The 27,581-nt window shown below is 37.9% G+C and overlaps 6 protein-coding genes and 1 pseudogene across 17 annotated transcripts; 2 read left to right on the forward strand and 5 right to left on the reverse strand.

Moving 5' to 3' along the window:
• Window positions 1-743: 743 nt before the first annotated feature.
• LOC103332506 (CCT motif family protein) lies at window positions 744-2,354 on the reverse strand. Its single transcript, XM_008235278.3, has 3 exons — window positions 1,731-2,354; window positions 1,065-1,214; window positions 744-950 (listed from the first exon to the last, which is right to left on the reverse strand). Exons 1-3 carry the CDS (start codon window positions 2,274-2,276, stop codon window positions 921-923), a joined length of 726 nt encoding a protein of 241 aa, XP_008233500.1. The 5' UTR covers window positions 2,277-2,354; the 3' UTR covers window positions 744-920.
• A 3,052-nt stretch (window positions 2,355-5,406) lies between these two features.
• ASL5 (Lateral organ boundaries (LOB) domain family protein) lies at window positions 5,407-7,084 on the reverse strand. Its single transcript, XM_089041510.1, has 2 exons — window positions 6,122-7,084; window positions 5,407-5,887 (listed from the first exon to the last, which is right to left on the reverse strand). Exons 1-2 carry the CDS (start codon window positions 6,275-6,277, stop codon window positions 5,507-5,509), a joined length of 537 nt encoding a protein of 178 aa, XP_088897636.1. The 5' UTR covers window positions 6,278-7,084; the 3' UTR covers window positions 5,407-5,506.
• Window positions 6,121-12,773, reverse strand: LOC148921368 (protein DOUBLE-STRAND BREAK FORMATION). Of its 5 annotated transcripts, none has more exons than XR_016122026.1 (7): window positions 12,637-12,773; window positions 12,333-12,540; window positions 12,001-12,144; window positions 11,307-11,493; window positions 10,191-10,383; window positions 9,543-9,595; window positions 6,121-6,244 (listed from the first exon to the last, which is right to left on the reverse strand). XR_016122026.1 is itself a non-coding variant. In XM_089041502.1 (6 exons), the coding sequence occupies exons 1-6, from the start codon at window positions 12,672-12,674 to the stop codon at window positions 6,340-6,342; spliced, it is 708 nt and encodes a 235-aa protein (XP_088897628.1). In that variant the 5' UTR covers window positions 12,675-12,773; the 3' UTR covers window positions 6,288-6,339. The 5 variants fall into 5 exon arrangements, 3 of the variants coding, with proteins under 3 accessions (XP_088897628.1, XP_088897630.1, XP_088897625.1); XR_016122021.1 differs by having other exon boundaries at window positions 10,191-10,388; XM_089041502.1 differs by lacking the exons at window positions 6,121-6,244; window positions 10,191-10,383 and adding an exon at window positions 6,288-6,417.
• A 92-nt stretch (window positions 12,774-12,865) lies between these two features.
• LOC103332769 (protein FLC EXPRESSOR) lies at window positions 12,866-14,947 on the forward strand. 2 transcript variants are annotated; one of them, XM_008235556.3, is made up of 4 exons: window positions 12,866-13,338; window positions 13,521-13,693; window positions 13,834-13,916; window positions 14,676-14,947. In XM_008235556.3, exons 1-4 carry the CDS (start codon window positions 12,866-12,868, stop codon window positions 14,766-14,768), a joined length of 822 nt encoding a protein of 273 aa, XP_008233778.2. In that variant the 3' UTR covers window positions 14,769-14,947. The 2 variants fall into 2 exon arrangements, with proteins under 2 accessions (XP_008233778.2, XP_016648490.2); XM_016793004.2 differs by having other exon boundaries at window positions 13,834-14,701.
• An 875-nt stretch (window positions 14,948-15,822) lies between these two features.
• TAF15B (TBP-associated factor 15B) lies at window positions 15,823-20,118 on the reverse strand. 6 transcript variants are annotated; one of them, XR_016124040.1, is made up of 8 exons: window positions 19,810-20,118; window positions 19,599-19,713; window positions 18,711-19,434; window positions 18,159-18,309; window positions 18,000-18,075; window positions 17,128-17,329; window positions 16,957-17,011; window positions 15,823-15,972 (listed from the first exon to the last, which is right to left on the reverse strand). XR_016124040.1 is itself a non-coding variant. In XM_008235669.3 (6 exons), exons 1-6 carry the CDS (start codon window positions 20,060-20,062, stop codon window positions 17,227-17,229), a joined length of 1,422 nt encoding a protein of 473 aa, XP_008233891.2. In that variant the 5' UTR covers window positions 20,063-20,118; the 3' UTR covers window positions 15,823-17,226. The 6 variants fall into 6 exon arrangements, 1 of the variants encoding a protein (XP_008233891.2); XR_016124039.1 differs by having other exon boundaries at window positions 15,823-16,221; XR_514187.2 differs by having other exon boundaries at window positions 15,823-17,011.
• A 975-nt stretch (window positions 20,119-21,093) lies between these two features.
• Window positions 21,094-24,125, reverse strand: LOC103332991 (O-Glycosyl hydrolases family 17 protein). Its single transcript, XM_008235824.3, has 2 exons — window positions 23,603-24,125; window positions 21,094-22,534 (listed from the first exon to the last, which is right to left on the reverse strand). The coding sequence occupies exons 1-2, from the start codon at window positions 23,938-23,940 to the stop codon at window positions 21,421-21,423; spliced, it is 1,452 nt and encodes a 483-aa protein (XP_008234046.2). The 5' UTR covers window positions 23,941-24,125; the 3' UTR covers window positions 21,094-21,420.
• Window positions 24,126-25,225: 1,100 nt separating this feature from the next.
• LOC103333093 (ferritin-4, chloroplastic-like) lies at window positions 25,226-27,447 on the forward strand (annotated as a pseudogene). Its single transcript, XR_016124043.1, has 8 exons — window positions 25,226-25,636; window positions 25,993-26,076; window positions 26,178-26,238; window positions 26,370-26,457; window positions 26,609-26,670; window positions 26,842-26,907; window positions 27,000-27,062; window positions 27,151-27,447. The product of XR_016124043.1 is annotated as a ferritin-4, chloroplastic-like (transcript).
• The last annotated feature ends 134 nt before the right edge of the window (window positions 27,448-27,581 follow it).

Below are 27,581 nucleotides of genomic sequence, written 5' to 3' on the forward strand. Positions count from 1 at the left end.
TTTAACGCTTTCAAATTTTGCTCTAGGGACCACAAATACACATATCTTGATGAATCATTGCAAGACTTCAAATTCGTATTGAATTAATTAAAGTGGAATATTTGATTGCAACAACTAGCACATGGATTAATGAATGATTAAGATCCATTTCACGAGATTATCAATAATCTACTTTGACAATTTGGTCTAATGACACGTAATCTTTACGTTGTACTAGAAGGTATTCTAAATTTAAATTTTATAGACGACAACTGTTAAACAAGAAAGAGAAAAAGAATTCCACACCACTCTATTGAAAAGTTTGAAAACATTTGGATATACTCATGTCACTTGACTTCTCTCTATGATCAATTTACCCTATAATGTCTATTATAAATAGGACAATACTTCCCTTCTTACCATGTAAGTAGGAGCTCCTATATTCATGTTAATAGTAGTATAATATGTGTGCATACGTTTTTCTTTTTATATTTTTAATGAATTATTTTTACATATATGTCAAACTGTGATTCGCTAAAAAGAAGAGTATCTCCTTAAAAATAAAGAGGAGGCAAGCAGTATCTTATAAATACATCCTTACTGAAGTAAAGTTGAGTTGAGCTTGGTGATGCTGCTAGTCCAATTCCCATCACTATAATTACAAGACTATCAACTATGGAAAAGGAGATGGGCATTTTCTACAAGATGGGCCTTACCACAAATCATTTCAATTTTCATGATAAGTAGGCCCCAGAAACAGAGAATGTTTTGGAGTTAACCGAAACTGGTCCTCCCAAAAAAATAGATATTTTCAACTACTTTTTAGTTAAATTAGAGATATTTTCATACGACAAACCCAAACACATGCAAAGCAAAAAGTCCATGGATGTTGGAGTGAGATATTTGTTGAGATCTTTCGAGCTATCTCTTTAGTCATCGCGTCACGAATCACACCTCCTCACAAATCGACCCTGCAACACAGAAAATAAGGTATTATCAAACGAACAATAATTTCAAAATTCAAAACATATCAATTTGGCAGAGAGAGAGAGAGAGAGAGAGAGAGAGAGAGAGAGGACAAAAACCTTGAGTCTTGGTCTTTTATCTGCGTTGAGTTTGCGGACTTGGTACCTTATCTTCTTGGAGAAAAGTCTAGACTGGCGCTTCTCTCTGTACCTTAGAACACTTGCCTCCCTTCTTGTTCTCTCTTCTTCCATTATTGGCACCTCTCCCATCTAAGTAAAGGATAATTAGACACAAAATTAAACATTAACACAACATTCTATACCTAAGAGAAGCCTCCTCATATATGCACATGACACTCATTTTACAATTTGCATGCAGTTTTACTGCTAAATCCAATTTGACATATGTCATCATGGACACAAATAAATAAATAAAAATGTAAAATTTACATGTTTGGATTGGAACAGTACTATAAAGTACACCATTTAAAAGTGTTTTTTCCGTACCTCAAACATATTGAAAGGGAAGCGTCATGTGTTCTTGTTCAGAGTATACGAGAGTTATTCGTATTTTCTCATAAAAGAAGCACAAGAATACAATATAAGTGCGAATAGCATTTCTCTTTTGAAACGAGGAAGAAGCATGGAAGTAGAAATGCATGCTATATATATATATATATTAATGACATCCTATTTCTTCAAAATTGGCACCAAATTAAAAATACGAAACAAGGTATAAAAAAGAGAGTAAAGGAAGATATGAAATAAAGTTAATCAAGTACTGACATAATTGCCATTGCTAGCCATGGAAGAACGTGAACAATCATCTGCCCAAAGAGGACCACGATCAGACCAAGCATCCAACACCTCTTGATAATTCAAATTCAAATTCAACTGCACCCTCTTCTCATCGTCCTCATCCCAAAACACAACACTCTCACTTTTTACAACCTTTCTTTCATAGTAGCTTTCATCTTCAAAAAAGCACCTATCTGCGGTTTGAAACACTTTCTGCTCAATCTCCTCCCCTTCTTCTCCTTTAGGAAACTCATCCCAATCCATAAAATCCCAATTAAGCTTGTGACCGCCGTACATGTTTTCGCTCGGTAATTTTCCATCTTCCTCTTCTTCAATGCCCAAAATGCGCTCCCAGTCATCCATGATATCAACCACATGATCATCTCCATTGGTGTTAAAAGCATCATCTAATTTGGTGGTAGTAGTAGTAGTAGTGGTAGTGTCAGAGAATTCTTCACCAGAATTATTGATGCTGTCTGGCACCTGTTGCTCTTCCTTCTTTGGGCTTCTTAATAAGAATGAATGGTACCTCATCTTATCTTTGGTCTCTCTTTTTCTTTCTTTCTTTGTACACAATTTGAGTATAACAGATGATGATATGAGAAGGGAATGGAAGATGTAGTGGGAAATTTGTATGGTGTTTTTATCCTGCGTGGCACCTTATCTTCTAGCCATTGGCTGGTTCAAGGCCTCAGTATGAGTTGAAAGTCTACAGCTTGAAAAGGGTAAGAAGGGCCCTACAACCACAATCCATTTTCACTCTGTGGAAAGGGGAGTTGGGGACCAATTACAAGACAGACTTTTTGAATTGCTGCATCGAGAAGAACGTGACCAAAAAAGTGTTGATAGCAATAAATTAGATATTTTATCAATTTCAAAGGGTTTGATCTAATTTGTTTCTGTATGTGTTCCAGGTATGTGCTCAGTTATAGTAGCAAGAAAAAGAGAGAACGAATTAAAGAAGCCCCGTGTGGTGTGTATGTATATAATAATTGGAAAACGCCACCCAAAATGGTTGTTGGTATTCGACAGTTTGTGGGGCTTCGTTGGTACCAAGATATGATCCCATGCGGCCCATTGTGTGCAGAAGACTAGCAGTCTGCAGAACATGTAAGTTTTTCTAGAATATATTAGGGCATTTTATATACATTGGCTCGTTTGCTAATTAGTATTGAATTGGATTAGATACTCCTTAATATTATCCCATTGTGTGCAGAAGACTAGCAGTCTGCAGAACATGCAACTTTTTCTAGAATATATTAGGGCATCTTATATACATTGGCTTGTTTGGTAATTAGTATTGAATTGGATTAGATACTCTCCTTATATTATTAAAGCATGTTTAACGAATAAATTATTTTTTTAAAAACAAGTTGAAGGTAGAAAATGAATTACTCATTAAGAAAACGTATCTCATCTAATTCTCACAAAATGATAAGATAGCAACACCTTATAACTAATCTCTCCTAATCCCCCAATATGGAAAGTCATTCATCTCTACATTCATTTCCTCCTTCAACCTACCTTAGATTTAGATTTAATGACTTATCCAATCCAATTATAAACACCAAATGAGCCCATAGGAGTTGCTCAGATATGTCAATGTTTGAGGCCCATATATGATATAACCCATCTTTCATATATACAGACTCACTCATCTAAGAACCTAAAACTGAAATCCTTAGGCAAGCGGGATTGTTCATATATATAGCTTTGCAATAATATTCTTCTTGATGTAATTGTTACCAGACAGTTTGACATGAGAATAATTTCATTTAAGGTGATATTTCATTTGATATAAGTCAATGTTCAATGAAGAAGAACTAACCATCCAGTCGATCTATAATTCTGATGATTTTCTCTCGAATATATATGGTACGAAGTTTAGCTCATATATTTGTTCATATCTCATATTGTATTATCTTCCTGTTTATGGCCATTTAGACAGAAAGCATTTTTGGAGCTTAAGTAAAATATGTTTAGCTGGCTTCCTCCTAGACTTTGAGTAGCATAGTCAAAACAATTATAATAGGATCCCAATTAATTTCATGTGTTTATATGTGCTGTGACCACACGCATGCACCGCCCATATATTCCAAAGCGTGTTGGCTTTACAGTTAATTGGGCGACCTCTTCATGTGATGTGATGTGGTGTGTGAACACAAAAGCTTGTATTAAATTTTGTAGGGGGTTTCGCCAGCGACACATGCTTGCTGGGTTGAGTTGCCATGCACTTTCTCAACAGCCGAGATTTGGAACGCAAAACCACAAATTTATAGGAGGATAAGTTGAGTTGTATCTCACTTATCAACGATAATATTGCTTGGTCAATACTCTACCAAGACGTTTAAAAATAGGAGCCATCAAATATTAATTCTAATTAGTTTGGGTACTTTAAACTTATGTATTGATGTCCGAAGATGAATACAACTTAAAAGTGGGTCTGCTTTTGGTCGCGTGTGTCCTACGACAGGCACAAAATGGATCTGCAAAGAGAGAGAGAGAAAGAGTGCAACGATAAGATCTTAGGTATTGGTGTGATATCAGTCGAAGACTTTCCGATACTTAAGTTAGTTTAAGGATGAAGTGAGTAAGTAATTAGACAGAATAAGGGTATTATTGCCAAGTTACTATTACTCGGTGCATTGAGGCAAGAGCCTTGTTTATAAAGGAAAGAGGTGGAGCACCTTGGGTTATTACTTCGATGTGGGACTATTGATGTCGCTTAAAGGGCTGCCATTTGTCCCTAAATGGAAGTGGCATGACATGTGCCTTCATTAGGCTGGATCGACAAGTGAGATTGTCGAAGGCTAATCCCTGCCAATTGTGAACCCTGGTGAGTTGGGATGGGCCTTGTTAACCTTCAATTAAGGGTCATTCGTCCTATGTATCCTGATTGAGAGGGTCTGGTTAGATATGGTATAAAAAATATGCATAGCCTAGAATGTACACATACATATAAATTTTGTCCACTACTATTCTAGGAATAAAGACCTCGTTTAGTGGCTCGACCTGCATTGAATTATAATTGAGTTCAAGTGATTTCTTAGAGTCATATTCTTTTAGATTGGACTTGTACGACATAATATCGTGTCCAATTTAATACGTGCAATCTCAACATTTATAAATTCGCCAAATAACTATTTTAATTGAAATAATCTAGTTTAAATCTAGCCACAAAAAAATTTCATATGGATATTGAGATATGACACTTAGATTCCAAGGAAATTCTCACATGCATATATAAATTCCTTTTGGTCGCGAGTCCTTATTTAGTTAGAATTTTGGTTCATTACTTACTAAGGTTTTTTGTTACTTACCATTTTATTTAGTTCTATTGTAATTGAGATTTATTTACTAATGAGATTTATTAATGAGACATTAGTCATCTTACAAAAATGGGATTGTCGCAGAAAGAAAAAAAAAAACAAAAAACAAAATACTAGTCAAATAGGGCTACTGGGATAGATTTGCAAGCTGACGTCTGTGGTAAGAAAAAAAGCCTTTTTAAGCCCCTACTTTACTCCATCTCCCACATGCAGGGGTTGACCCAGAATTCCAGATATCATTCTCTTCTCTCTCTCTCTCTCTCTCTCTCTCTCTCACACACACACACGTACACACATACGTGCACATGGGAATCACACAGAAATAGACTAAATAATTATGATCAAACAAAGATAAAGGAAATTGTATTGGAAAGATGGATTGACAGTACTTTGATTAATGATGATGATGATGATGATGATAACTAATTAAGCAAATCAAGTCCAGAGAGACTCTCTTTTAAGAGGGTCTTGGATTACATTGCTAGAAGAAGCAAAGCTGCTGAAGTATTGATGTGGAATGTTATTGAAGTCACTGTTGGATAATAGAAGGGACTTCTGATCATGATCATGATCATGATCTTGATGATGATGATTATGTTGATGATCTATCTGGTTGGGTAAGGCTACAGGCTCCTGCTGCATCTGGATGCAGAGTATCTCTGCCTGAGCCACAGCAAGCTGCATTTGTAGCTGAGAAACTTGGCTCTGCAGGAAAGATATTGCCCCTACGCACCCATAAACCGGGTCTCTCACTCTTGCATTTGCTTCATAAACCAAACTGCTCACAGCATCTCCTCTTTGATGAATCGGAAGCTCCTGGTTATCAGAGAATAATAAGTCAACACACAAGTACATGTAATTATCTATTGAGAGGAACTTTATTCGCACTCTGCACTTGTGCTTATGCACTCCTATGGATGAGTGCAAATAACAGTGTCATTATATGGCGTTGTTATTTGTAGTACTCTTTCACAGGAGTGTATGAAAGAAGTGTAGATAGCGTTTCTCCTAGAATTAATCAGACGTTTAGAGAGAGGGAAAAAAAGAAACCTGCAACATTTTGCTGACATTGCTAGCACCAAAGACCTTGTGAACAAGGGCAAACTTATGAGGGTCATCAGAAGGGAAGTAAGGGGCAAAGATGCAGTCCTTGGCGCAGCGGCGCCTCAACAACTTGCAAGAAGCACATGGAGAAGTTCCCCCCATTAATTTCACTCCAAGAACAAGAACTCAAAAAAGAAAGTTTTTCCCTCTGGAGTTGTACGTAATTAAGCAAAGCTAGAAGTACTACTCGTAGAGAAAACCAAAAACAGAAGGAGGAGCTTGGTAGTGTTCAAGCCAGAGAGCTGAAATTGCATATTTATATTAGTTCGAGGTCGGCCGCCTAGGGTAAGAATGGTTCCCACATGCTTCATCATTAAAATAATATCAACACATTTAAACAACGGCAATCAAATGCATAGACTTGAAAACACTGGAATCTGGATATTCCCAACTAGACAAACTAGCAATTTCTTGTGTGGAAATTACAATTCTAGCAAACAATGCCATGGTTTTGAGATGTGATTAGCAAGGGCAATTGGGTCATTTTACTGCATTTTATGCAGGGGAATAGATTCTTCTGCTAGTTGTCCACCGCCTTGGCGCGTGAAAGGTATGATATATTTATATACATGTACATGCACATAGGTTGGCAAAAGCCATGCAGTTGTAATTATGTACTTCTCACGTTCTGGTTTGACTCTTCTTTTTCTGGCTTGTGCTGCACTGTGTATGGGTTTGAGCAAAAAACGAGTAAGACAAAGGGAACAATGAAAATGTGATTAATTTTATGGAAGACGAATATTAAATTGGAGGTCATTTAAAAGCCATTGATTAGGGGAGAGAAAAAGGCTTGGTTAATTATTAGGGTTTTATAGTAAATACAACATGAAACCAATGGGAAACCCTAACCGGGACCAACACACCAAGAGAGATGGACTCAACGTGAATGTTTGTTGGCAGACATTCACATGGAAACATACATTTCTAACTCTCTCTCTCTCTCTCTCTCTCTCTCTCTCTCACACACACACACACACACACACACACACACACAGAGCCCCAAACGCCTACCTTTGATCAATATAAATTTCTATTTAGTTTATTATGTATATAACAATTATTGTGGGTTTTATTTTTCTTGTTTTCTTCATGCAGCTATATATATATATATATATGTCGTCCTCAGTCTTGACCAAACTGGGAATATTCTTTACATGCCGGGAAAAAAAAAACTACTGTTTCTAGAACTTCTTAGCTTTATTTAAGAATCTCAGTGACATTTAAATCAAACATCGATTTTGACACGCATTGTTACCTAGTTGTCACAACAGTGATGATAGTGTTCCTAGGACACACTACTTATCTTCAATAAAGTTAAAGACACATGAAATTGTCTTTTTCCGTAGAAAAAATGTTTAGCATCCTCAAATTCTGCATAGTTTTGCTAGTGGTTTAATTTTTTGGGTCGAAGTTGCTAGTGGTTTCATAATTTGAATACAAATGACTTGTCACACATTTTCCTCGTTTATCTTCTAACTTGTATATGTACATGAGCATGCGCAGCCATTAAGGCCCACAAGGGACACCTGATATGAGCTTGTCTTATGTGTTGCCAATTGGCTTAATTGATTTTGAATTTACTCGCTTTTTCCTTTTCTTTACTTGCCGCTACATGTGTGACATGTGTGTGTTTTGCTTTTTATATGATTTAGCTCAGTTTTATACTCTTTTTCTTCTTTACTTTTCGAATATCTCTTATCTATAACAAGTGACTCACATCTTTATTATTTAAAATTGACCATTCTTGAAAAAATTTCTGACTCCGTCACTGTGACACGAGTATGAAACCAAATGGCAAGTATTGAAAATAGGTGATGCGTGGCTATACATACCAATAATAATAAACATGCTTTTCCTAGGGCACACTTTGTGTTATGATTAATCAACTAAAAGCTAGTGAAATGATAAGAAAGGGAAAGGTCAGAAATAGCAGAGAACTCAAGTGCTTGAATTCAAAACTCTCATCTCCTCAAATAAGATTCATAAGACACGCTGTGTACTTTTATTTAGCGTAGGGTCAGATATATGCACAGAAGTGCATGGCTGCGAAACCATCCACTAACACGTCACAGCAGTGACCAGAGTACAAGACTTTGTTTGATTTCAAATCTTCATCATCATCACATGTATGCATTATATTAATAATGACCACATAATATATATATATATATATGATAATATTACCCCCACCAAGAAATTAATGAGATCCGACATGAAGCAAAGGGTTAAGAATTTATTAAAAGGAAACCCATTTCGAGAGAGATTGAAACTAAAACAATAGCAATTGTGAAACTCTAAGACCAATTCTCACTCTATTGCATTTAATGCTCTCCACATGATTCCAAGCTTCTAATCTTTTGTTCCGAGGAAAACAGCTCTCTTCCCCTAGTTGTCATGGCAGCATATGTGCATATATATATATATATATAAATTAAAAACCAAGTCTATGCTTTCAATTAGACTCTCATCTTATCTCTCATACATTATTTTAACATTAAAATGAGGGCCATATTGTTGAATTTCTTATCAGAAAACGCGTATTTTTTATATTATATTATTTATATATAAGTTTCAGTTTTCAGTTTGAAGTTTCAAACCCCTAAGCTATAGGAAGAAGAAAAACTTGTACGCTCTAGACGGTGAGATCCATGTAAACTTTTTTGTTTTACTTGTATATTTTAAGCTAATGAATAAAGTAGAGGAAAAACAGACATCTTTCACAAACTTAGAGAAAAATAAAACATGCAACCTCCGATGCAAACATTAAATGCACTTGCTTGGTGATATGGAAGATTCGATTCTTGAGATATGCATGGTTTTCTAATCTTCCTAATATTCTAATTTCTATAAGATGGTGGATGATATTAGAAGAAGCCATCTTTGACAATGGCAGCCTCGACAGTGGGGGTTTTCAAATGGCTACTACTGACATCAAATTCAATTGCTTGAAAGAGTGGTGTTGGATTTCCAATGCGACCGTTTACCACTATGATCAACTCAATACAATGAAAATAAAGCTGCCGATACTAACGGTGTTAGTTGAATAAGCACAGGTTTTTGGTGTGTTTCTAAACGGTCTTAAATTCAAACCCCTACAATACCCATGTGTGTAAGTTTCTTCATTCTCTGAAGATCAAGCCCCCATAATAACCGTGTTAATGAATTTACTTTCTTTCCCATCCAAACTTTGACAAATAAATAAATAAAGCGGTGAGTACAAGCTGGGCCACGCTAGCCTAGCTACATATATGTTCATTTCAAGTTTCTAATAAGTACCCAAAAGACCATGGCCAAAATAACTATACAGATGCACAGAAAATATAGAAAATAAATAAACAAAGGGAAAAGGACAGATAAGTATGAGTACCTTTTGTCCTTTGGCCCTAAAATTGAGCCGGCTTGAGAATGCCATCTGGGTACCTGCGACCGGACCAGAGTGATGCATAAAAACTCCAAGCTAGAGAAAACCAATGTGAATGTGATCTTGAAAAGAGAAAAGAAAAATGTTTCCCCCATTTGGTTTGATATTCTTTAGCTTTAACTTTGGTCTTTATCTTCTTACTATGGACAAAAACTCCCCTTCAAGGGGTTCCTACTCTGTTCTTATCTCACACATCACATAATCTGTAAGATAGGAATATTGCTCACGTGATGAGTGAGATAAGAACATGCAAGTCTTCCCCTTAATATTGGGTAAGTAAGAATTAGGAACCGAATTTAGTACTTGGCTACAGGCGGCATTGGACTAGCAAAGTTTGAAATGTATGAAAGTCTTGTTCTAGTCAAGTTCTACAAAGCTACAATATGGGCTCAACCAAGGGGATTTAACATCCACCTTAACTTGACCGTTTCAATATATATGTCGGAAACTGACAACCCAACACAACTGGCTTGGCTTTTCTTTGTTGCACACAAGCACATCTCATTATAGTCTTCATCTGACCATTGAACTTCAGGGTTCCCATCCAATATGCAATCAATAAAATTCCATAAGCACGAAGATGTTGGCAATGACCTCAAATTAAACTAGGCTATGATCCATCAGTCATCCTGGACAAGCTTCGACTCTCATTCAATTTTCGTAGATTACGCTTTTTTATTCCGTTTCTGAACAAAGTGCTTGCTACAGATTTTGTGTCCTTGCAAACTGAAGAACAATCTACGCTCTTTTCTTTTAGTCTCTTTTTCAAGTAGTCTGCTGTCTGCGCCTGAACTGGTTATGAGCAAACAGAATTTTCCATGATCACACTATAGCAAACAAATCCCAAATGCCATTGATAAGTTTCTTAACACAAATCTCAGTTACCAAAGATGAGTCACATAAAGTCATATAGACAAATCACCAAGGAGGACTACATCATGTGGTCATTGAACTACGATATTGTCTTTTCCTACTGAGCTTCAAAGTTACTAGCATAATCTTAAAGCCTAAGCTCATGAGATATCTCAAGCTCTGTGCCTACAGAGTATGGCTAGACAGTCAGTTCACCCAAATTTATACTTCTTATTTTACAGCAGATACAAGTCTATCACATATCTTTCAGAATTTTGTATTTATGTTCATTTTTGTGTGCTTTCTTTTTCCTTTTTTGGGACAATTTTTTGTAAGCTTTCTGATTTAGATGTAGTATGGTTCCCACACAGGTCATACTACATTGATGCCCTTCGATGTGATGCAGTAGCATGGGGAGTATTTTATATGGAAATTATGGAATTCACATAAGATCAATGATTTGATTTTAAACAGGCGTAAGTACACTACTATAGTAGTTGAGGTGCAGCTGATACTGCCATATCATTACATTACTTCTATATGATGAAAACGAGAGGTTCGTTTCTGCAGAATACAACCTATTACCTATTTATCAGGGATAATAGTCTGAAAAACTTAGCCTCATATCACAAATAGGTTAAGCTGCAGTTTAACATGTTAAGGCAGCCAATTCAGCATTATGACCTCAAATAACTAAGCAAGTAGGAAGCTTGGTAACCAACCACGTAGATTGTGGATATTACTATTAACTCACTGTCTCAAATTGACTTCAACAGATACTCTGGCATGTATGTTACAAACTTTGAATCTGGTTTAACATTACTACTAAAGAAAATTAAAACAATTAATAATACATACCAGAGTGGGAAGAAGCAGATGCCATGGCACAATCCTTCAGTCTCTTTATCTGTTCAATAACTTGCACATTTTCAAATACTCCATCCGCTTTTGCGTCTTCAGTAGATTTCTTCGTAACGTAATCTTCATCTGTTTTTGGGTCTACAGCACATTTCCTCTTAAAGCAAACCAATGCATTTTCACATGCCTACGAAGAAAAACAAGCTTAGATCAGAACATACAAAACCACAAAGGCTTATGATGTCTAGCTAGACGACTTAATACCACAATAAGAAGACGGAGAAAATAAGTAGAAAAAACACACAGTTAATTACATGTGAAATGAACAGTTACACAGATGCAAATGCAATAGATTTGAATATCTGATCCATCTCCATCTAATAGAAAATAAGCTTTATATATAGCAGTGGACCTATGATTTGTTGTACCAGCACATTCTAGATATGAGTAGCAATCCACAGAAATCATAACAAATCTTAGATACTAAATCAAGAGTCTAGATGGACTTGTATTTCTAACTGTTATCTCGAACCCAATCGAGGAATTGATTACAGATTTGGCTACTAAATCAATCATGATGATCTCAAAATCAGAACACAACTTTCCACACAAAAAGCCCTCTCTTAATTGAAAAAGTTAAGAAATAAGAAAACTGATAATGATAGTGATGAAGATGATGATCGATCACACTCACCCTTCCTGCAACAGAATAGAAACCACTATCTTTTGACTGGTGAGCAAAGTTTAGCCATTCTGTATACGGAACTTGCAGCCATGGATTAGTCGCAGACTTGAGGTCCCGCAAAAGCAAAGCCTCATACCTCAAAGCCAAGCAACTCTGCAAACAAAAAACCGGATCACAGACTACTTAACTACAATAAGCATTTACCTGGCGATCACAATTATTAGCTAATTAGGTCCATGAAAATCACCAATTTCAGCAAATCAACATTCAAAAAAGTTCAAATTAGAAGCAATTGCTCCGGGAAATTAAGTTCTTGATAATCAACAAAAGAGATGACTTGCCTCAACATCGCCTACAAGTGCGAAGGAGCGAACGAGAAATTCAAGAACCATAAGCTTCTCCTCGGGACTTTTCTCTGAAATTTCTCGCAGAACGGAGAGAGATTCGGACCGCAGGAACTGCCTCAAGCCGGACCTGACCTCTATCGACGACTTCACGTCCTTGGAAACTAACGCTGATTCCAATACTCGCAGCGTCGCATCGTCGAACCTGCAAAATCTCAAGCCCTTCAACACCACAGAGAGAGAGAGAGAGAGAGAGAGAGAGAGAGAGAGAGAGGAAGAAGATTGGAGAAGAAGAACAGACCTTTTGTTCAAGACAAGTGAGTGAAAGATCTCTGACATTTCGGCGGGAAAATGATTTTCTGAATTTCATTTTTGGGTTGAATTTATAGCTGACACGGGCCTCATTGGACCTATCTCATGAGCCCATTTAGGCCCAGCACTACCAAAAAGCAGCAAAAGTCTCTCTCTTCGTTTCTCTGTAACAGTCACAGAGTCGCCGTCCCGCCGATTAATCGTTAACATCGAGAGATATGGCGGGACGAGACCCTCGGCAGCTGCACCGGCTTCCTGTATTGACCAACACAACGGCGCTGGAGGACCGTATCGGCCTCCAGCACCGTGAGATCCAGGCCCTCCTCGTAGACAATCAACGGCTGGCAGCCACCCACGTGGCGTTGAAGCAGGACCTGGCAGCGGCTCAGCACGACCTCCGTCGCCTGTCGGTGGTCGCCGGTCAAGCCAAAGCCGAGAGGGACGCCGAGGTGCGCGAGGTTTACGAGAGGTCGTTGAAGCTGGACGCCGAGGTTCGCACCATCGACTCCATGGGCGCCGAGCTGGCTCGGACCCGTGCCGATATTCAGGAGCTCGGCTCCGTGCGCAAGGAGCTGGTAGCCGAGTTGCAATCGATTGAAGGAGAGGTTGCGAAAACTCGGTCCGAGTCGAAGCGAGTGGTAGACATTAAAGCCGATATTGAGACCTTCCAGCAGGAGAATAAGAAAGGAAGGTAATTTTAAATTTCTTTGAAGAGAATTTGTGTAGATTATGAATTATTTATTTAGTTATTTATCTGCTATTAGGGAACAACAAGTATTAATTACAGAAAGGAAGGTGATTTTGAATTCTTTGTTATTTGATTTTATGAAATTGTGCACATAAAAATTCAATCTTTTTTTGTGTGATGCATAGGGTTGCAATTGAGAATGAAACGAAAACCAGAGCTAAAAACCTTGAGTACCGGCAGGGAATGGAGAAAACCATGGCTGCCTTGGCTCGTGAGATTGAAAAACTTCATGGGGAGTTGGCCAATGCAGAGAAGAGAGCAAGGGCAGCAGTAGCAGCTGCTGCAGCAGCAAACCCAGGTAATTTTATTCCTTCACCTTCATCTTGTTTTTTTCCATTGAGCTATGGTTTCGAATTCTGATGTAAACTTCCTATTTTAAACTCACTAACCCAAATACAATGTATGAGTTTTAGTGACTTTTCGGTTGTGTTTATGCAGGTCCTGGATATCCTGCAACCTATGGCGACCCCGAAGTATATGGAGGAAACGCGTACCCTGCCCCCTATGGCATGCTGCATCAGGTATGTGTATGTCCTTGGCTTCTTAATGCTTTCCTCATATCACTCTTACTCTTGTGTATGTTGCTACTCAGTAGATTAAAATCATTGGAAAAGATGTGCAAGAATTGTTAGTGCCTTAAAGAATAACCGCATTTAGAACCTACAGAGTTAGTACAAATAATAACATGAAGATTGGCATGAAAACTGTTCTATCTTGATCAGAAAGTATCTGACTTCAGCCATCATTTCTTTCTTGAGACCAAATAGGTGCTAGATGGTTTAGAGTAATTCGAAATTCGAAAAATGAGAAGGAAGTTGTGCTGTGTTGAACCCTGAAATCAGAAGATATTAACAAGGAATTTTTGAAGAATTTTTTTTTTCTTTTTCTTCTTTTCTTTTTATAACTTGAAGTGTTCACCCAGTTCTGTTCGTGGCAATCTGTTGCACTTCAGGGTTAGTGAACTGTAGGAAGATAACAGCAATTCTATGGCATTGTTAGACATTTTAATCCCAGACTTGACAACAATGGGACGAACATGGAATAGCGAAACATAAACATTTGTATTAAGTATGGCAAGAAATGGAAGAAATATATGAATTGCGACGGTCCTGTCTACTTAAAATGTTCCATTATATGTACTTCTTTTGAATTAATTTAAATACGTTGTATCTACTCTTCCCGACAACCCTAGTCCTGTTATCAAACTTCAAATTCATTCTTTTAAACCCTTTTCGTTCAAATGATCCTTGAACATACATATATGACCTCTGCATTTTCAGGCCCAGGGAGGTGCGGATGCTGCCACTCCATATGGTTCTGTACCAATGTCACATGCTTCTTATGGCATGCAACCAAGGCACGATATGGGATGAGAATTCCGGCAGGCGTTTAGATGACCAAAGATCAGACTATGCTCTTCGGTTTGCCAATGATTTAGTGGTTCAGAAATGTAAATTATCTCGACATCCCAAAAGGTTTTGGCAGCAATTACATGAGCAATAGCAAGATTTGATATGCAGTTGAATTAGTGGCGCTGCATTTCCCTTGCTTCCCTCTTGGGCTTTTTTACTTTTTATTTTCAGTCTACCTAGTTCCAACCCTCTCACATCAAATTTTAAGCTCCTTTTCTCTTGTGAAGTGACCAGTCATCACCATGGGGATATAACAAGGGAAGCAATTGGTAAGAACCAGAAAGAAAAGAAAATGCTTAATCTGCAAACACAAATGGATGAAGGGACAAGGACACATAGGACGTAAGATATAACTTGTCTATGTATTATAATATTTATTGATTTTAAAATCTAAAATTTTGTCATCAATTTCAATTGAACCACCTTTCATCACCTTGACACGGCCGTCTAAAAAAAATTTCGGTCAAGACAAGGCCATCAATTTTACTACACGGTGTTTTTCTCGAGTAATGCTACTTTTATCACATTTGTATACTACATTCTTATACCCATATGTGACCACATTTGCCACATTCTCATACCACTTTATGTGAGTAATGCTACTTTTATCACATTTATATACTACATTCTTATACCCATATGTGACCACATTTGCTACATTCTCATACCATTTTATGTGACAAATGAGATGCATAACCACATTAATTAAAATTAATTTAACATTTTATTTTATTTTATGATTTATTAATACTTTTTAATTAGTGTGGTTGTATACCTCATCTGCCACATAAGATGGTATGAGAATATGATATACAAACGTGGCAAAAGTAGTATTATTATTAATTCTTTCACTATCACACAAATAACTCTCCATGAATCACGATTTGGTCTATTCTTTTGCACGCTCAGATGCAATGGAATACAAAGGATTTATGTATTTCAGTCTTCATAATTCGAATAAATTTTTGGAACATAGGTAAATCTTCACACAAAGCAAAGAAACAACAAAAACACATTCGACAAAATAAAGTTTTATACGAAATCGTAATTGTTTTGGATTTACAAAGCGCAATCAAACGCCACCATACAATATCATGTAACCTCCCGCCACAGACCAACTGCCTGACTTTGTCCAACTGATCTAGCCAAGTCATTACAAGCCACCCTAGAACGAAATTGAAACAAAGAAGAAATTATCTTCATGTTGGCACAGAGGCTTTAAGCCTAGAATAAAATAACAGCAGCATTTGCTCAACATAAGGAGTCTCAAAGAACTGCTGCCAAACCACCAAAGAAAGAAGGCCAGATGACAACACGCACTGATCAGCAACACAAGGGAGGAAATGACAATGGAAGGTAGGTTTTTACGTAGAGATCCTTGTCATCCACAAGTACTTTGCAGTCACCAGAGAGGCTAGCCCAACCCAGCAAGTAGAAGATCAATAAAGGAAACCGGTACCCCAAACTTCGAGCATCAAGACAATGTAGCAAAACAGTACTAGATCTTAAACACTAATTACTGATGTCGTCAAGTAAAATTATCACCAAGGGCAAGCCTCCGCGCCACATGATCAAAATGTCAAATCAAAATAGCAGATCCTATTCAATGTGGACAGTTTTTCAAACATCGATATAATGTTACCAATATCCTCCACTACTATACTCCAATGACTTCAGTTCAATCACTAAATGCTTAGATAGCTGACAGAATTGCAAACTTATACCGAGTAACAAGCTAGCAATTTAAACCAGTCCTGTACCTGGCCCTAAAGGTTAAGTGTATTACATTACACATCACGTAATATAACATGCCACCAATTTAATGATTGGTGCATCCAAACATAAGTACATTACAATATAAAATCCAAGCCACATGAGAGTAATGGGCAAGAACAGATTTTGGTTTATCTAGGCCCTCTAGAGAGGGCAAGTTAAGCAACCTCAGCCATTATTCATAAAGGTGTCAAATTTGCAGTCAGAAATGAATGTATACATCATAATCATGACCATGCATTTCACATGCTTCTATTTATGCTTGCATCTGAGCCATATATATTAAATGATCTGATGCAATCAAGAACCCAGCTATCCAAAGCTGGGCAAATCTCCAAAAAAGTGTTAATAATGGTTATGAAAGAGCAGCACTCACCTGAAAATATCAACCTACCTTAGCAGCAAGCAATTTGGAGATTATCCACTTGTCTCTAAAAAACATTCACACGACTAAATCAATCCCATGCCTATAATTAAAACCCTCCAGGTTGTAGGTAAAGTAATACAGGAGGACAGAGGCCTTGCTCAGGGTTAGTGAACAACCTACCTCTTAGTCTCCAGTTTAAAGAACCCTCCAACGGAATACAACAAAAACCATCAGACAACAATTCTCATTACATAAATTCTGCTTGATTGGGAAATTCTCTCAATAAGGACGTGCACGGTTTCCGCCATGTTGATGTCTATCAGGTCCACCATCTCTATAATTATCCCTGCGCCCACCGCCCCCATATCCACCTCTACCACCACTGCTTGCACAGAAAAATAAATCAGTACACAGCCCGAAAAAACAGATAAATAATTTGCACAAGAATCAAGTCAGAAAACCAGAAACTCCTTGGTTCAAAGAGACTTCTCCCCAGTCACACAAACTAGCATTGACAAAACCAAAAAAGAAAGGGAGTTTCACTAAAACACCCAAAATGGGAGCTGAAATTATAAAAAAAACCCAACACCCAAAACACTTTATAAACACACCCAAACCCATCATTACACACATTCAAAACCCATTTATAAACACACCCAAAAAATATACAATTATTGACTTTGGGGTTGATTTTGGGTGTGTTTCTATGTTTAAATAGTGTTTGGGTTTTTTTATAAATACATGTCTAGGATTGGGTATATTTATAAATTTGTAAAAAAGAAAATCAACCAACTCTAAACCACATTCAAAAATCACAACATAATCCTCATTAACAGAACACTCCAATTGAATTAATCAATACCTTCAGTGGTTAGCCAAAAGAAAAAAGTACAAATTATAAAACAAACAAGCAAATATAAAGCATCTGGGATTCATATTCAGGCTTGCTGACTTTTGCCCACAATGTGAGAAGCCAACATAGCACAAGAACAACACAAATGGAGCTCATTCAATCACCAGTTAAATTATATAAACAGTCGTTAGATAGATACCCCTGGTCAGGCGGAGCCCTAGGTGCCGACCTCTCTGCCATCGCAACATTGATCTTATAGCCCCTTAACTCGTAATCTATAAGCACAATACCCAGTTAGAATACAATTATATAGACATCATCATGATTCATAGCATGCAGATGAAAGACAAATTGTTACCATTGTAAAATCCACCAGCTGAATGTGCAGCAGACGGATCTTCATATGCTAAACATGCATCGCCTTTGTTTTTTCCCGATTCATCTGTGTATATTTTGATATTGTATGGCCACTGGTCCTTATAGCCACGTTTTTGCTTGATTCTTCCCACCTAAAAACAATAACTCAGCATAAGCTAACCACTTAAATGTATAACCAACTTCTGGGAACAGACAAGGGAATTTAACTTCGTACTACAACAGACAGTCCATAACTCATTATTTCACATGGATGCCCAAGAAAAAAGGTTTCTAAACAAATTTACCATATATTACAAGGATAAAAAAAACAAATTGTATCTTAGAACTGTTGTAAATCAATGAAAGCACATCATGACATCCTTATCAAGACAAGATAAGATAAGATGAAAAGAGAACTGCCATGCTCAAGCTAGAAAATCAGAAGCAACATAATTTAGATTGAAATGACAGATACCACACACAAAAGAACCAAACAAAATTCAAACTTAAAAATACTCAGATTCACTATGTTCAGAAGTAGGTATGGATTTACTTGTCCAATGCCTCCAAAAAGCTGCTGCAGTTCATCAACAGTAACATCTGGTGGCAAGTTTGATATGTAGATTCTAGCATTGTCACAAGTTTCATCACAATTCTGGTCGCATTGCTTCACCTTAGCTGGGGCTTCCATAGCAGCACCACCATATCCACCTCGACCACCAGCACCATACCCACCATCATATTTAGCAGGAGGGCCACCTCGGCCACCACTCCTTACATCACCAGGACCATCACCACCATAACCACCCGCAGGACCACCATAGGATGGGGGATATGATGTAGGCCCACCAGTATAGCTTGTAGGAGGAGGAACTGCATCTGTTCCATAACTAGCATTGTAAGATGGTGGGTAACTGCCTCCAGCTGCACCATAGGACGGCGGCACATGTGGAGGAACCTGACCGTACCCACCATCATCTCTTCCTTGGTTACTGCCATAAGAACCACCTCTACTACCACCTCCACCTCTACCATCAAAATTACCCCCTCTACCTCCATCATAACCGCTACTTTTACCTCCTTCATAGTTACTACTTCGACCCCCATCATAATTACCACCTCTACCACCACGGTTACCACCATAGCCCCCACCACTTCCTCCCCTATTATAACCGCCGCCACCACTGCCGCCGCCGCGATCACCACCGCCACCCGCAGGAGAGGGCGTGCCACACTTGTTACACTCAACTCTTCTTGCAAAGTTCAAATTCCCACAGCTATATACAACCATACCAATTTCAAAAACCACAGATACATATGCAATAAAGAAAACATATAGGTAAAGAAATGTCAACTGAATTCTAAAGCTTTCAAGGTTAGAAATCTACGACCCATCAAATTAGATAGTGAGGAGAGAAAGAGAAAAAGAGGAAGGGTTTACCCTGGGTTAGGGCAAAGCCAATCACCATCTCTTCCGCTGCCACCGCGGCCACCTCTGCCACCACCACCACGGTCGGCACCTCGGCCACCGCGATCTCCTCCTTGATATCCTCCGCCTGCAATCAAAACCCAACAGTTCAAATTAAAATCAAACCAAATTAAAAAAAAAATTTAGAAAGACCGACCAAAGCAAAGAACTTTTCTGTATTTACCTCGACCACCACCGCCGCCATAACCTCCACCACCTCGTCCACCACGGCCTCCACCACCGTAACCACCTCCATCGCCGCCCTTACCTCCATAACCACCACCACTACCTCCTCCATATCCTCCGCCTCCACCACCACCTCCATAGCCTCCACCACCGCTTCCGTAGCCTCCAGAGCCACCATAGCCACCACTGCCGCTAGATCCATATGGCGGAGGGGCGCCATCGCCACCCTCTTGACCGTACATCCCAGCCATGATCTAGGTTTGAGAGAGAGACACAGAGATTAGGGTAAGACTCGGATTTTAAGATATTTCCAGACGAGGGCTTGTACTTCATTTATAGGTAAGTCCTGAAGAGATTTTTGTCTTGGCTGACTTCGACTCAAACTCATGTTAATTTAATTATCTCTGGCCCAAACCGATTAGCACTCTAGAGTCAGTCTGGAGTAGGGGTTTTGTTGGGCCCTCCGGCCCATTATTATTCACTTTACAACTTTTTTGTGTTTTTCTCCTTGATCGGTGTATCCTATACTTTTGACGCAATATGACCGTGTTCTGTCTCTCTTTTTTTCTTTTTTCTTTTTTAATACAAGTGATATTTAGAGAGGGGGAATTGATATCGGATGCAGAAATAAATGCTCTAAACTATTTGAGTTATAAATTCCTTGAAGATCATGTATTATATAGGGGTATAATACTCCCCATTTTTAGAGTATAATATTAATAAATATTTACTTATATTATAACACGTGCACGAGTTATATCATATGGCCACACTTGAGTACCACACTATAATTACTCATCAATTTGGATTGCACATTCAGATAAGAAATTGTTTAGTCAATTATTCAAGTTAATAATGTAAAACACAAAATACGAGTGCATTTTGTTAGGAACTGTGAATCAAATACAATTGCCCTGCATCTAGGAATGGTCTACTTATTCCTAAATAAAGGGATGATAACAATAAAAAGGTAAGAAGTGTGACACAAGGCTAAAGGTTGAACGCTAACCACCACCTCTCACCCAAGGCCACACACCACTTTCACATGTAAGTGACTGTCTATATAAGGTGTAGTGCAGCTCTCCTTAACCTTGCATGGAAGCCTTTTGAGATCAAACTCGACACCTGAATGAGTCCATGGGCACGATCACACTTAGGACAACATCGATGCAATTCGGGATGAGCTAAAGGGCATGGCCCCAACATTGCTCTTATTTTTTTCCTTACCAATCTGTGAAATACTCAGACCTACGCCGTACACTGCGGATAACAAGAAACAATATAGAGCCTCAAAGTCATTTTGATTTCCAAACACCCTTCTTTTGCCATCTGACAATAAGCACTTGATACAAAGATATTCTACTGTAATCTAATCACCAATACGGGGAGTGGGATTCGAACTCTAGTACAGAGTGGGGAGCACATCCGCTCTAGGCAACTTGGCTAAGCCCATGTATGCTCACAAAATAAGCACTTCAACAAGTAATCAAACCTCTTACAAGCTACAACAACAAACACCAGCAACAATGGAACAGGAGACAGATCATACAGCAGTAAAAAATCTCCTCAGATATCTATTTTCTACAAAAATTTCCTCGGAATCTATTTTCTAATTAAATATGGTTAAGGATAACAAAATGGTTGTGACTAGTAAGGTCATCCACTGGCTAAGATAGGCCGGATAAAGGAAATCTGAAAGAGAAGTGCGAAGTTGAACAGAAAACCTGCAATTATCCACTGACGGATCAACGGTTGTGATTAAACCCAAGCCCCCAAAGTTACAGCTATCTGCACTCTGATTATGCTGCTGATAGTAGCTATTAAACGCATACGATATATTTCCAGGCCAGCTGATATTGGAACAAGACCCACCAGGAGACAGTGCAGTGCAATCGGCAAGTGAACATGCCTCTAAAGAACTTGCAGTTACATTGGATAAGTCCTTATTGTTGTTCACTACACACCACTTCGAAGGAAGGTACTCAACATTCTGCGCATCCACGAGGTTTTTTGAACCTTGGATAAAGTCAAAATGGTACTTGGCTTGACCATCAAAAGTGAACACACCCCAGTGTCTTTCAAAATTCCCAGTGCTTATGCTTCTTTGATCCTCATCTAAGAGGCTAAAAATGTATGTTTCAGATGGAGGATCCCGAGGTCTAAGTGGGGTACCCGATTTGCTATGAAGGTGCTCCATCAGGCCTTTCATGAAGGTCTCTGCAGTTGATGAGGTTGCGTTTGCTGCTCCATCTGTAGGCCAACCAATCTGCGACACAACAATTTCCATTTTAGGAAATCCTACTGTTGACAATGCAGTAACCAGGATGTCGTAGCTCAAGTCAAAGCTGTTTTTGTATGTTCTGCGGCTGTCATTATGATGTTTTGCATTGGCTTTAAATAGAGCGAAGTCGAGGGAAATGTTTTTGTTCTGGTGGAGACTTAAGAACGGAGAAATGGTCGCAAAGAATGGTGAACTGTGCTTGCTGAGAAACGTTAGGAGTTCAATCATGGTTCTGTTGAGATCAGCCCGAAAATGTCCTTTCGAAGGATGGCCAGACTCTGACAGGAAGGAATCAAAACTGCAAGGAACAACTACTTTCACATTGCTCTCCAATTTTGCTCGGGCCAAAGCTATATGGATATTCATTGCTGCTCCAATGACAAAGGGGTGAAATTGCTCACCATAACTCTGGAGAAATGGCTCATCTCCAACAGCAACATACCTGAAAAATAGTCTAGTTAGCAACCAGAATATACTTAACAAAAATGACAATATTGTGAATGAGCAAATTCCATTTGACTCCAATTAGAATAAAAAACAAATGTTTAGTAGTTGCTTTAAGAGGCTAAACAGTAATGACCCATGAAATCCCTGCTACAAAAATTTATTTGTCACTTTGTCCTTGCATTGCTGACTAAACCTAAAAGGGAGAAAGAGAGCATCTGCCATATCCTGCAAAGCTTTCTTCTTCTGTAAACAAAAAAGACTCACTTTAGAGTGTTTCCAGTCCTAATGCAATTAAGCACAGTTCCTGCTTAATTTTTTCTTGTAAATAGCTTTCCCGTAAGATCACAGGCAACAGGCTCCTCTCTAAAGTTCATTACACGTAGGAAAGTTTCATCTTGCTCTAGCCATAGCTCATGTCCTAAAAAGTGTGTTGCTTTATTGGTTTACTTGCCAAAAAAATAAAGCACGGATCAAATTCGAAGAGTTCAACTCCTGTAGCCATCAGCGGATTTCCGCTGCTAGCATTCAGACACAAACACCAACACCTAGTATTTTCATGCTTCCACCATGAAAAACACACAAATTATCTTCAAATTCCCTACATAAATTAAATTATATTCTTCTTTATTCTTAAGGAACCCCCCACCATAACTAGTTCACTTGACACCAAAGATAAACCATGACACAATGTTTACGCAAGTACTCTCAAAAACATCAAGACGAATATTTCGTCATGGCCTCCGCCTGTTTAAGGTTGTTTAAATAGAAAAGCAAGTAAACTGAGCTCAATAGCGCAGAAGTCCCAGCTCCAAGAGCAACGAAAGTTTGATTGACAAATACGATTTTTTTACCTCTTATGTTCTCAGAAATTGCAGCACAAAGCAAATAAAAGCTTCAAAAAGATATATTCTTTCAAATGTTTAATACAGAAATAAATGTACTTGAGCAACTGGGCATTAATAATAATCAATTACGGTCATAGTAAACACACTATCTATGGCCCAAGATCAAAAAAATGCAGCATCTAATTCAAAAACCCATCCGAAAGAGGCAAAGAACTTACTCAATTTTAACGCCACTGCCACCATTGGAGACGTAGCGAGTGACATTGTCATGAACCCAACTCTCAGCAGCCTTCTTAGAAGAATTCAAGGTTCTAAGCAAGGCATTAGGAATGCCCACAGTGATAACAAGATTGGACCCAGAAAGCGCTTCTAAGACACCTGGGTCGGCGTCGAGTAGCTTGACCTTGGTCACATTGTTAGACTTCAACAGCTCCACCACCTTGGTCGGCGGTAATGGGTGCGAGGCCGTCGTGCCCCAGTTGACGCCTACGGCTCCGCCGCCATAGGCCATCGTCGCCAGAAGGAAGACGACGACTGTGCAGAGATGTGGAGGCATTTCTGGGTTTTGCTTTTACTTGTTAAAGGCTGAAGCTTGATGCTGAAAAATTAATAAAGACACGCGAATTTGGTTGGGGGTTTTGGCAGCTAGTGTTGTTTGTTTGTTTGATGGAGAATAATTTGGAGCCAGCCAGACATGTTCGAAAGGTAGAAGAAAGGCCCATTGGCCAGATCCATGCGTCGAATGCGTCCATATGGAGGGAAAGAATTGGTGGTCCGTTTTTAAGACCCATTCGAACATGGGATGGGACTTTTTATTCTTTTTGTTTTGACTTTTCAGTGTGCAAAATGCTGATTTAGAGATCATTTTGACGTTCAAATATTGTCGTGTCATTGTTGATCTTGAATTTTATAAAGAAAATATATTATTTCCACGATTAAAAATGCTATTTTCGGAGTATTTATTTTTATTTATTTTTACCTTGAAGAGGGAAAATTTTGAATTGGGATATCTTTCAGCAAAGCAAAGAGAATACCACTAAATAAAGGGAAATAAGAGTCTACATCCAATAAAAATTCTTAATAGATAATGACAAACTCCATCAACAAAAAAATAGATAATGATAAAATAAACAATATAAAAAAATCTATTGACAAACGTTGATAAGTATTACAATCTGTTAAAAATAAATATCTTTCTGATAAACCTTTAATATATTTTTAAAAATTCTAATATGTTTTAAAAAAATTGAAGTTTGAAGAAAATAAAAGAAAATAAGCAAAATATTAATCTCACCAATTTTTATAAAAAGCAAATTCTAAATTCTAAATATAAGCATCCAAGAAGAAGTGTAAGTTAAAAGTTTTGAAGGCAACAGGGGTTAGCCGAGTATAAAATGAAACTTGCAGGTTAATAATCTCAAGTTCAACTCTAATAGCATCTTAATAATGTGTGTGAGAAATTCCGGTTTAGACTTTCTATTGTGTTCAAAAATAAATTTTGAAATGTTAGATAACATTCGAGGTTTAAAAAAAAATATTTAACGGTTTTCTTAGAGTGATATAACTATTTGAATCGAAGATTTTATTGATTTAAAGGATTAAAAAAAAGGAAACAAAGAGGGAAATATCCCAATAAATCAGGAGATGTAGATACAAAAATCACGGGCCAAACCGTTAGAAGAAACGCTTGCACAGCCGCCTTTTTCACGGGGACCGCGGCCCGTCACGCGATCATCCCCTTAATCAATCACAACCGTCCACGTGGGTCATCATCAACAGCCACGACTCTCCTGCCCGTCTACCTAATATCCCTGACCCGGTCCTCCAAATTTCTACCGTGCCACCACAATCTCCGTCAACACCATTCAACCTCTCACTCTCTCTCTCTCTCTCTCTCTCTCTCTCTCTCTCTCTCTCTCTCTCTCTCTCTGCACAATGTCTTTAACTTTGAGCCCTTCTTCTTCATCTGTAACCCCACGAAAATCAAGCCTTGGTGGTCCAGCTTTAGCTAGACCCTCAAAGAGCAACAATTTTCTCAATGTGGGTGGTCGCAAAAATGGCAATGTGAGTTCAGGCCGGTTGGTAATATTTGCCAAAAATGAAGCTAATAACAGAGCCACCATGGAGGCAGTGTTCGAGCCCTTTGAGGAGGTCAAGAAGGAGCTCCTTCTAGTCCCCACTGCCCCTCATGCTTCGCTTGCTCGCCAAAAGTACTCTGACCAATCTGAAGCTGCCATCAATGAGCAGATCAAGTAAGTTTATCAATCTCCCATGTCCACATTTTTATAATTAACCCCAAAGTCTTCAACTTTATGGTCTTTTTCCATTCTTCATGTTCAGTAGAATTGTTCTTTTCCTAAAAGATTGATGCTTTCTTGTATGCCAATCAATATAAAGTTTTGATATTTTCTTGGTTCTGGGTTTTATTTATGTAGAGTTTATGTCAATTCTATTTTCGTTTTGGTTTTGGTGATTTGACAGATTAATGCAAAGAAAACAAGAAATACCCAAATATGATTTCCGTTTTTTCTTTCTTAAACTTCTACTTGCTTGCTTCTGTTTTAAAGTTCTGACCAATTTGATGCCGAACTTTTATTTTCTGAATTAGTGTGGAATACAATGTCTCCTATGTGTACCACGCCATGTATGCCTACTTTGACAGAGACAATGTTGCTCTCAAGGGCCTTGCCAAGTAATTTCTTTTTACACCCTTAATTTTCGTTTTCTTCCTAATTCTAGTGATAAATTTTGATTGATTGAATTGCTTAAGTTCATGATACCAATAACACACAGGTTTTTCAAAGAATCAAGTGAAGAAGAAAGGCAGCATGCTGAAATGCTTATGGACTACCAGGTGTCTGCAATATATATCATTTCATACATTCTCCTTTTGAGTTTCCAAACTCATTTTGTTATGAATTTTGATCTCTAAATCTTTTTTTCTTTTTCTTTTTTTTCCTTTTCTGATGTTTTCTGATGTACCAGAACAAACGCGGAGGAAAAGTTAAGCTGCAGTCCATGCTAATGCCCTTCTCAGAGTTTGATCATGCTGAAAAGGGTGAGGCATTGCATGGTAAGTTCTTTATCATATTAGAGACAAATGCAACTTATTGATGTTCAAATTTAATTTTAAAATGTAGCAAGTCATATGATATTTTCTGCTACTTACTGTTCATGTGGCATTCAATTTTATCACTTATTATGTTTGCACCTTTTTTATTCAGCAATGGAGCTTGCGCTGGCCTTGGAAAAGTTGAACAATGAGAAACTTCTAAAATTACAGAAAGTAAATGGCTAGCTTTTCTGTTTCTTGATTGTGGTTTTAAAAATCTATATAATTTATTTCCGTTTTTGAAAACAAAGTACATATTTTGTCCCGAATCGGCTGCTTTATCCGATGATCACAGGTTTTCATACTAGTATTGTCTTCTGAAATATAGAATTCGTGATATTACAGATAGCCGATGAAAACAATGATGTGCATTTAGCGGATTATGTGGAAAGTGAGTTCTTGACTGAGCAGGTATGCAACTTTTAATGCTCTTTTTGGTATATTTTCATTCTTGGTTAGATTTTGACAAAAACTGAAAAAATACTGCATTTGGGTCATTTCAGGTGGAAGCTATAAAGAAAATCTCAGGTATGTAGCTCAGTTGAGAAGGATAGGCGCAGGACATGGTAATGGCTGACAACAAAACTGAGAGAACATGTTAAAATATGTAAAACATTTTTTTGGTGAATTCTGAAAAACGGTTTTGTTTTGCAGGTGTTTGGCACTTTGATCAGATGCTCCTCAATGATATTGCATGACAAAGAACAAGAATATGAGACATCGTTTCTTCGTTTTATGCCAAATGCTCTTAATGTTCTCTTTGTATTCTTAAATTCTGTTCACTGAGGGGATGTTTTTTTTTAGGTGGTAATTGTTCAAATATTGAGCTAGAAATTTTTCCGAGTTAGGGTGTAGGCTGGATCTTTGTTTTGGTTTGATGATTTATCTGTTATTAGACAAAAATGCTGCCTGAGTTTTTTTTTTTTTGTATTTTGTTAGTGGTTCTATTTCTATTATGGGTCTCATGCGTTTCCATTAAAGACAGGATTAATAAGTGAAGTTGCTAATTAAGCAACCTATCTCAAGTGGGCCACCGTCGTATTATTATGAACTTTTGGTTCTCTCTCTCTTATAAAAAGGAGAAA

Source organism: Prunus mume, linkage group LG1, assembly GCF_029339155.1.
Source record: "Prunus mume cultivar Tortuosa linkage group LG1, ASM2933915v1, whole genome shotgun sequence".
In the NCBI taxonomy this organism is placed as follows: domain Eukaryota; kingdom Viridiplantae; phylum Streptophyta; class Magnoliopsida; order Rosales; family Rosaceae; genus Prunus; species Prunus mume.

Bases quoted from the DNA above. Each gene is read 5' to 3' on its own strand.
- LOC103332991 (XM_008235824.3), bottom strand. From the start codon at position 23,940: ATGCCTCCACATCTCTGCACAGTCGTCGTCTTCCTTCTGGCGACGATG. The intron at 22,535-23,602 runs GTAAGTTCTTTG...ACTATTTTTCAG, and splicing joins GGCAGTGGCGTTAAAATTGA to GTATGTTGCTGTTGGAGATG.
- LOC148921368 (XM_089041499.1), bottom strand. From the start codon at position 12,674: ATGTCAGAGATCTTTCACTCACTTGTCTTGAACAAAAG. The intron at 12,541-12,636 runs GTCTGTTCTTCT...GAGATTTTGCAG, and splicing joins TCACTTGTCTTGAACAAAAG to GTTCGACGATGCGACGCTGC. The intron at 12,145-12,332 runs GCAAGTCATCTC...TTTTGTTTGCAG, and splicing joins CACTTGTAGGCGATGTTGAG to AGTTGCTTGGCTTTGAGGTA.
- LOC103332769 (XM_016793004.2), top strand. From the start codon at position 12,866: ATGGCGGGACGAGACCCTCGGCAGCTGCACCGGCTTCCTGTATTGACC. The intron at 13,339-13,520 runs GTAATTTTAAAT...TGTGATGCATAG, and splicing joins CAGGAGAATAAGAAAGGAAG to GGTTGCAATTGAGAATGAAA. The intron at 13,694-13,833 runs GTAATTTTATTC...GTGTTTATGCAG, and splicing joins TGCTGCAGCAGCAAACCCAG to GTCCTGGATATCCTGCAACC.
- LOC103332506 (XM_008235278.3), bottom strand. From the start codon at position 2,276: ATGAGGTACCATTCATTCTTATTAAGAAGCCCAAAGAAGGAAGAGCAA. The intron at 1,215-1,730 runs GTCAGTACTTGA...TCCTTTACTTAG, and splicing joins TGGCTAGCAATGGCAATTAT to ATGGGAGAGGTGCCAATAAT. The intron at 951-1,064 runs GTTTTTGTCCTC...TCTGTGTTGCAG, and splicing joins ATAAAAGACCAAGACTCAAG to GGTCGATTTGTGAGGAGGTG.
- ASL5 (XM_089041510.1), bottom strand. From the start codon at position 6,277: ATGGGGGGAACTTCTCCATGTGCTTCTTGCAAGTTGTTGAGGCGCCGC. The intron at 5,888-6,121 runs GTTTCTTTTTTT...TCTGATAACCAG, and splicing joins ATGTCAGCAAAATGTTGCAG to GAGCTTCCGATTCATCAAAG.
- TAF15B (XM_008235669.3), bottom strand. From the start codon at position 20,062: ATGGCTGGGATGTACGGTCAAGAGGGTGGCGATGGCGCCCCTCCGCCA. The intron at 19,435-19,598 runs GTAAACCCTTCC...GGTTGTATATAG, and splicing joins TGGCTTTGCCCTAACCCAGG to CTGTGGGAATTTGAACTTTG. The intron at 18,076-18,158 runs GTAACAATTTGT...TTGTGCTTATAG, and splicing joins AGCTGGTGGATTTTACAATG to ATTACGAGTTAAGGGGCTAT.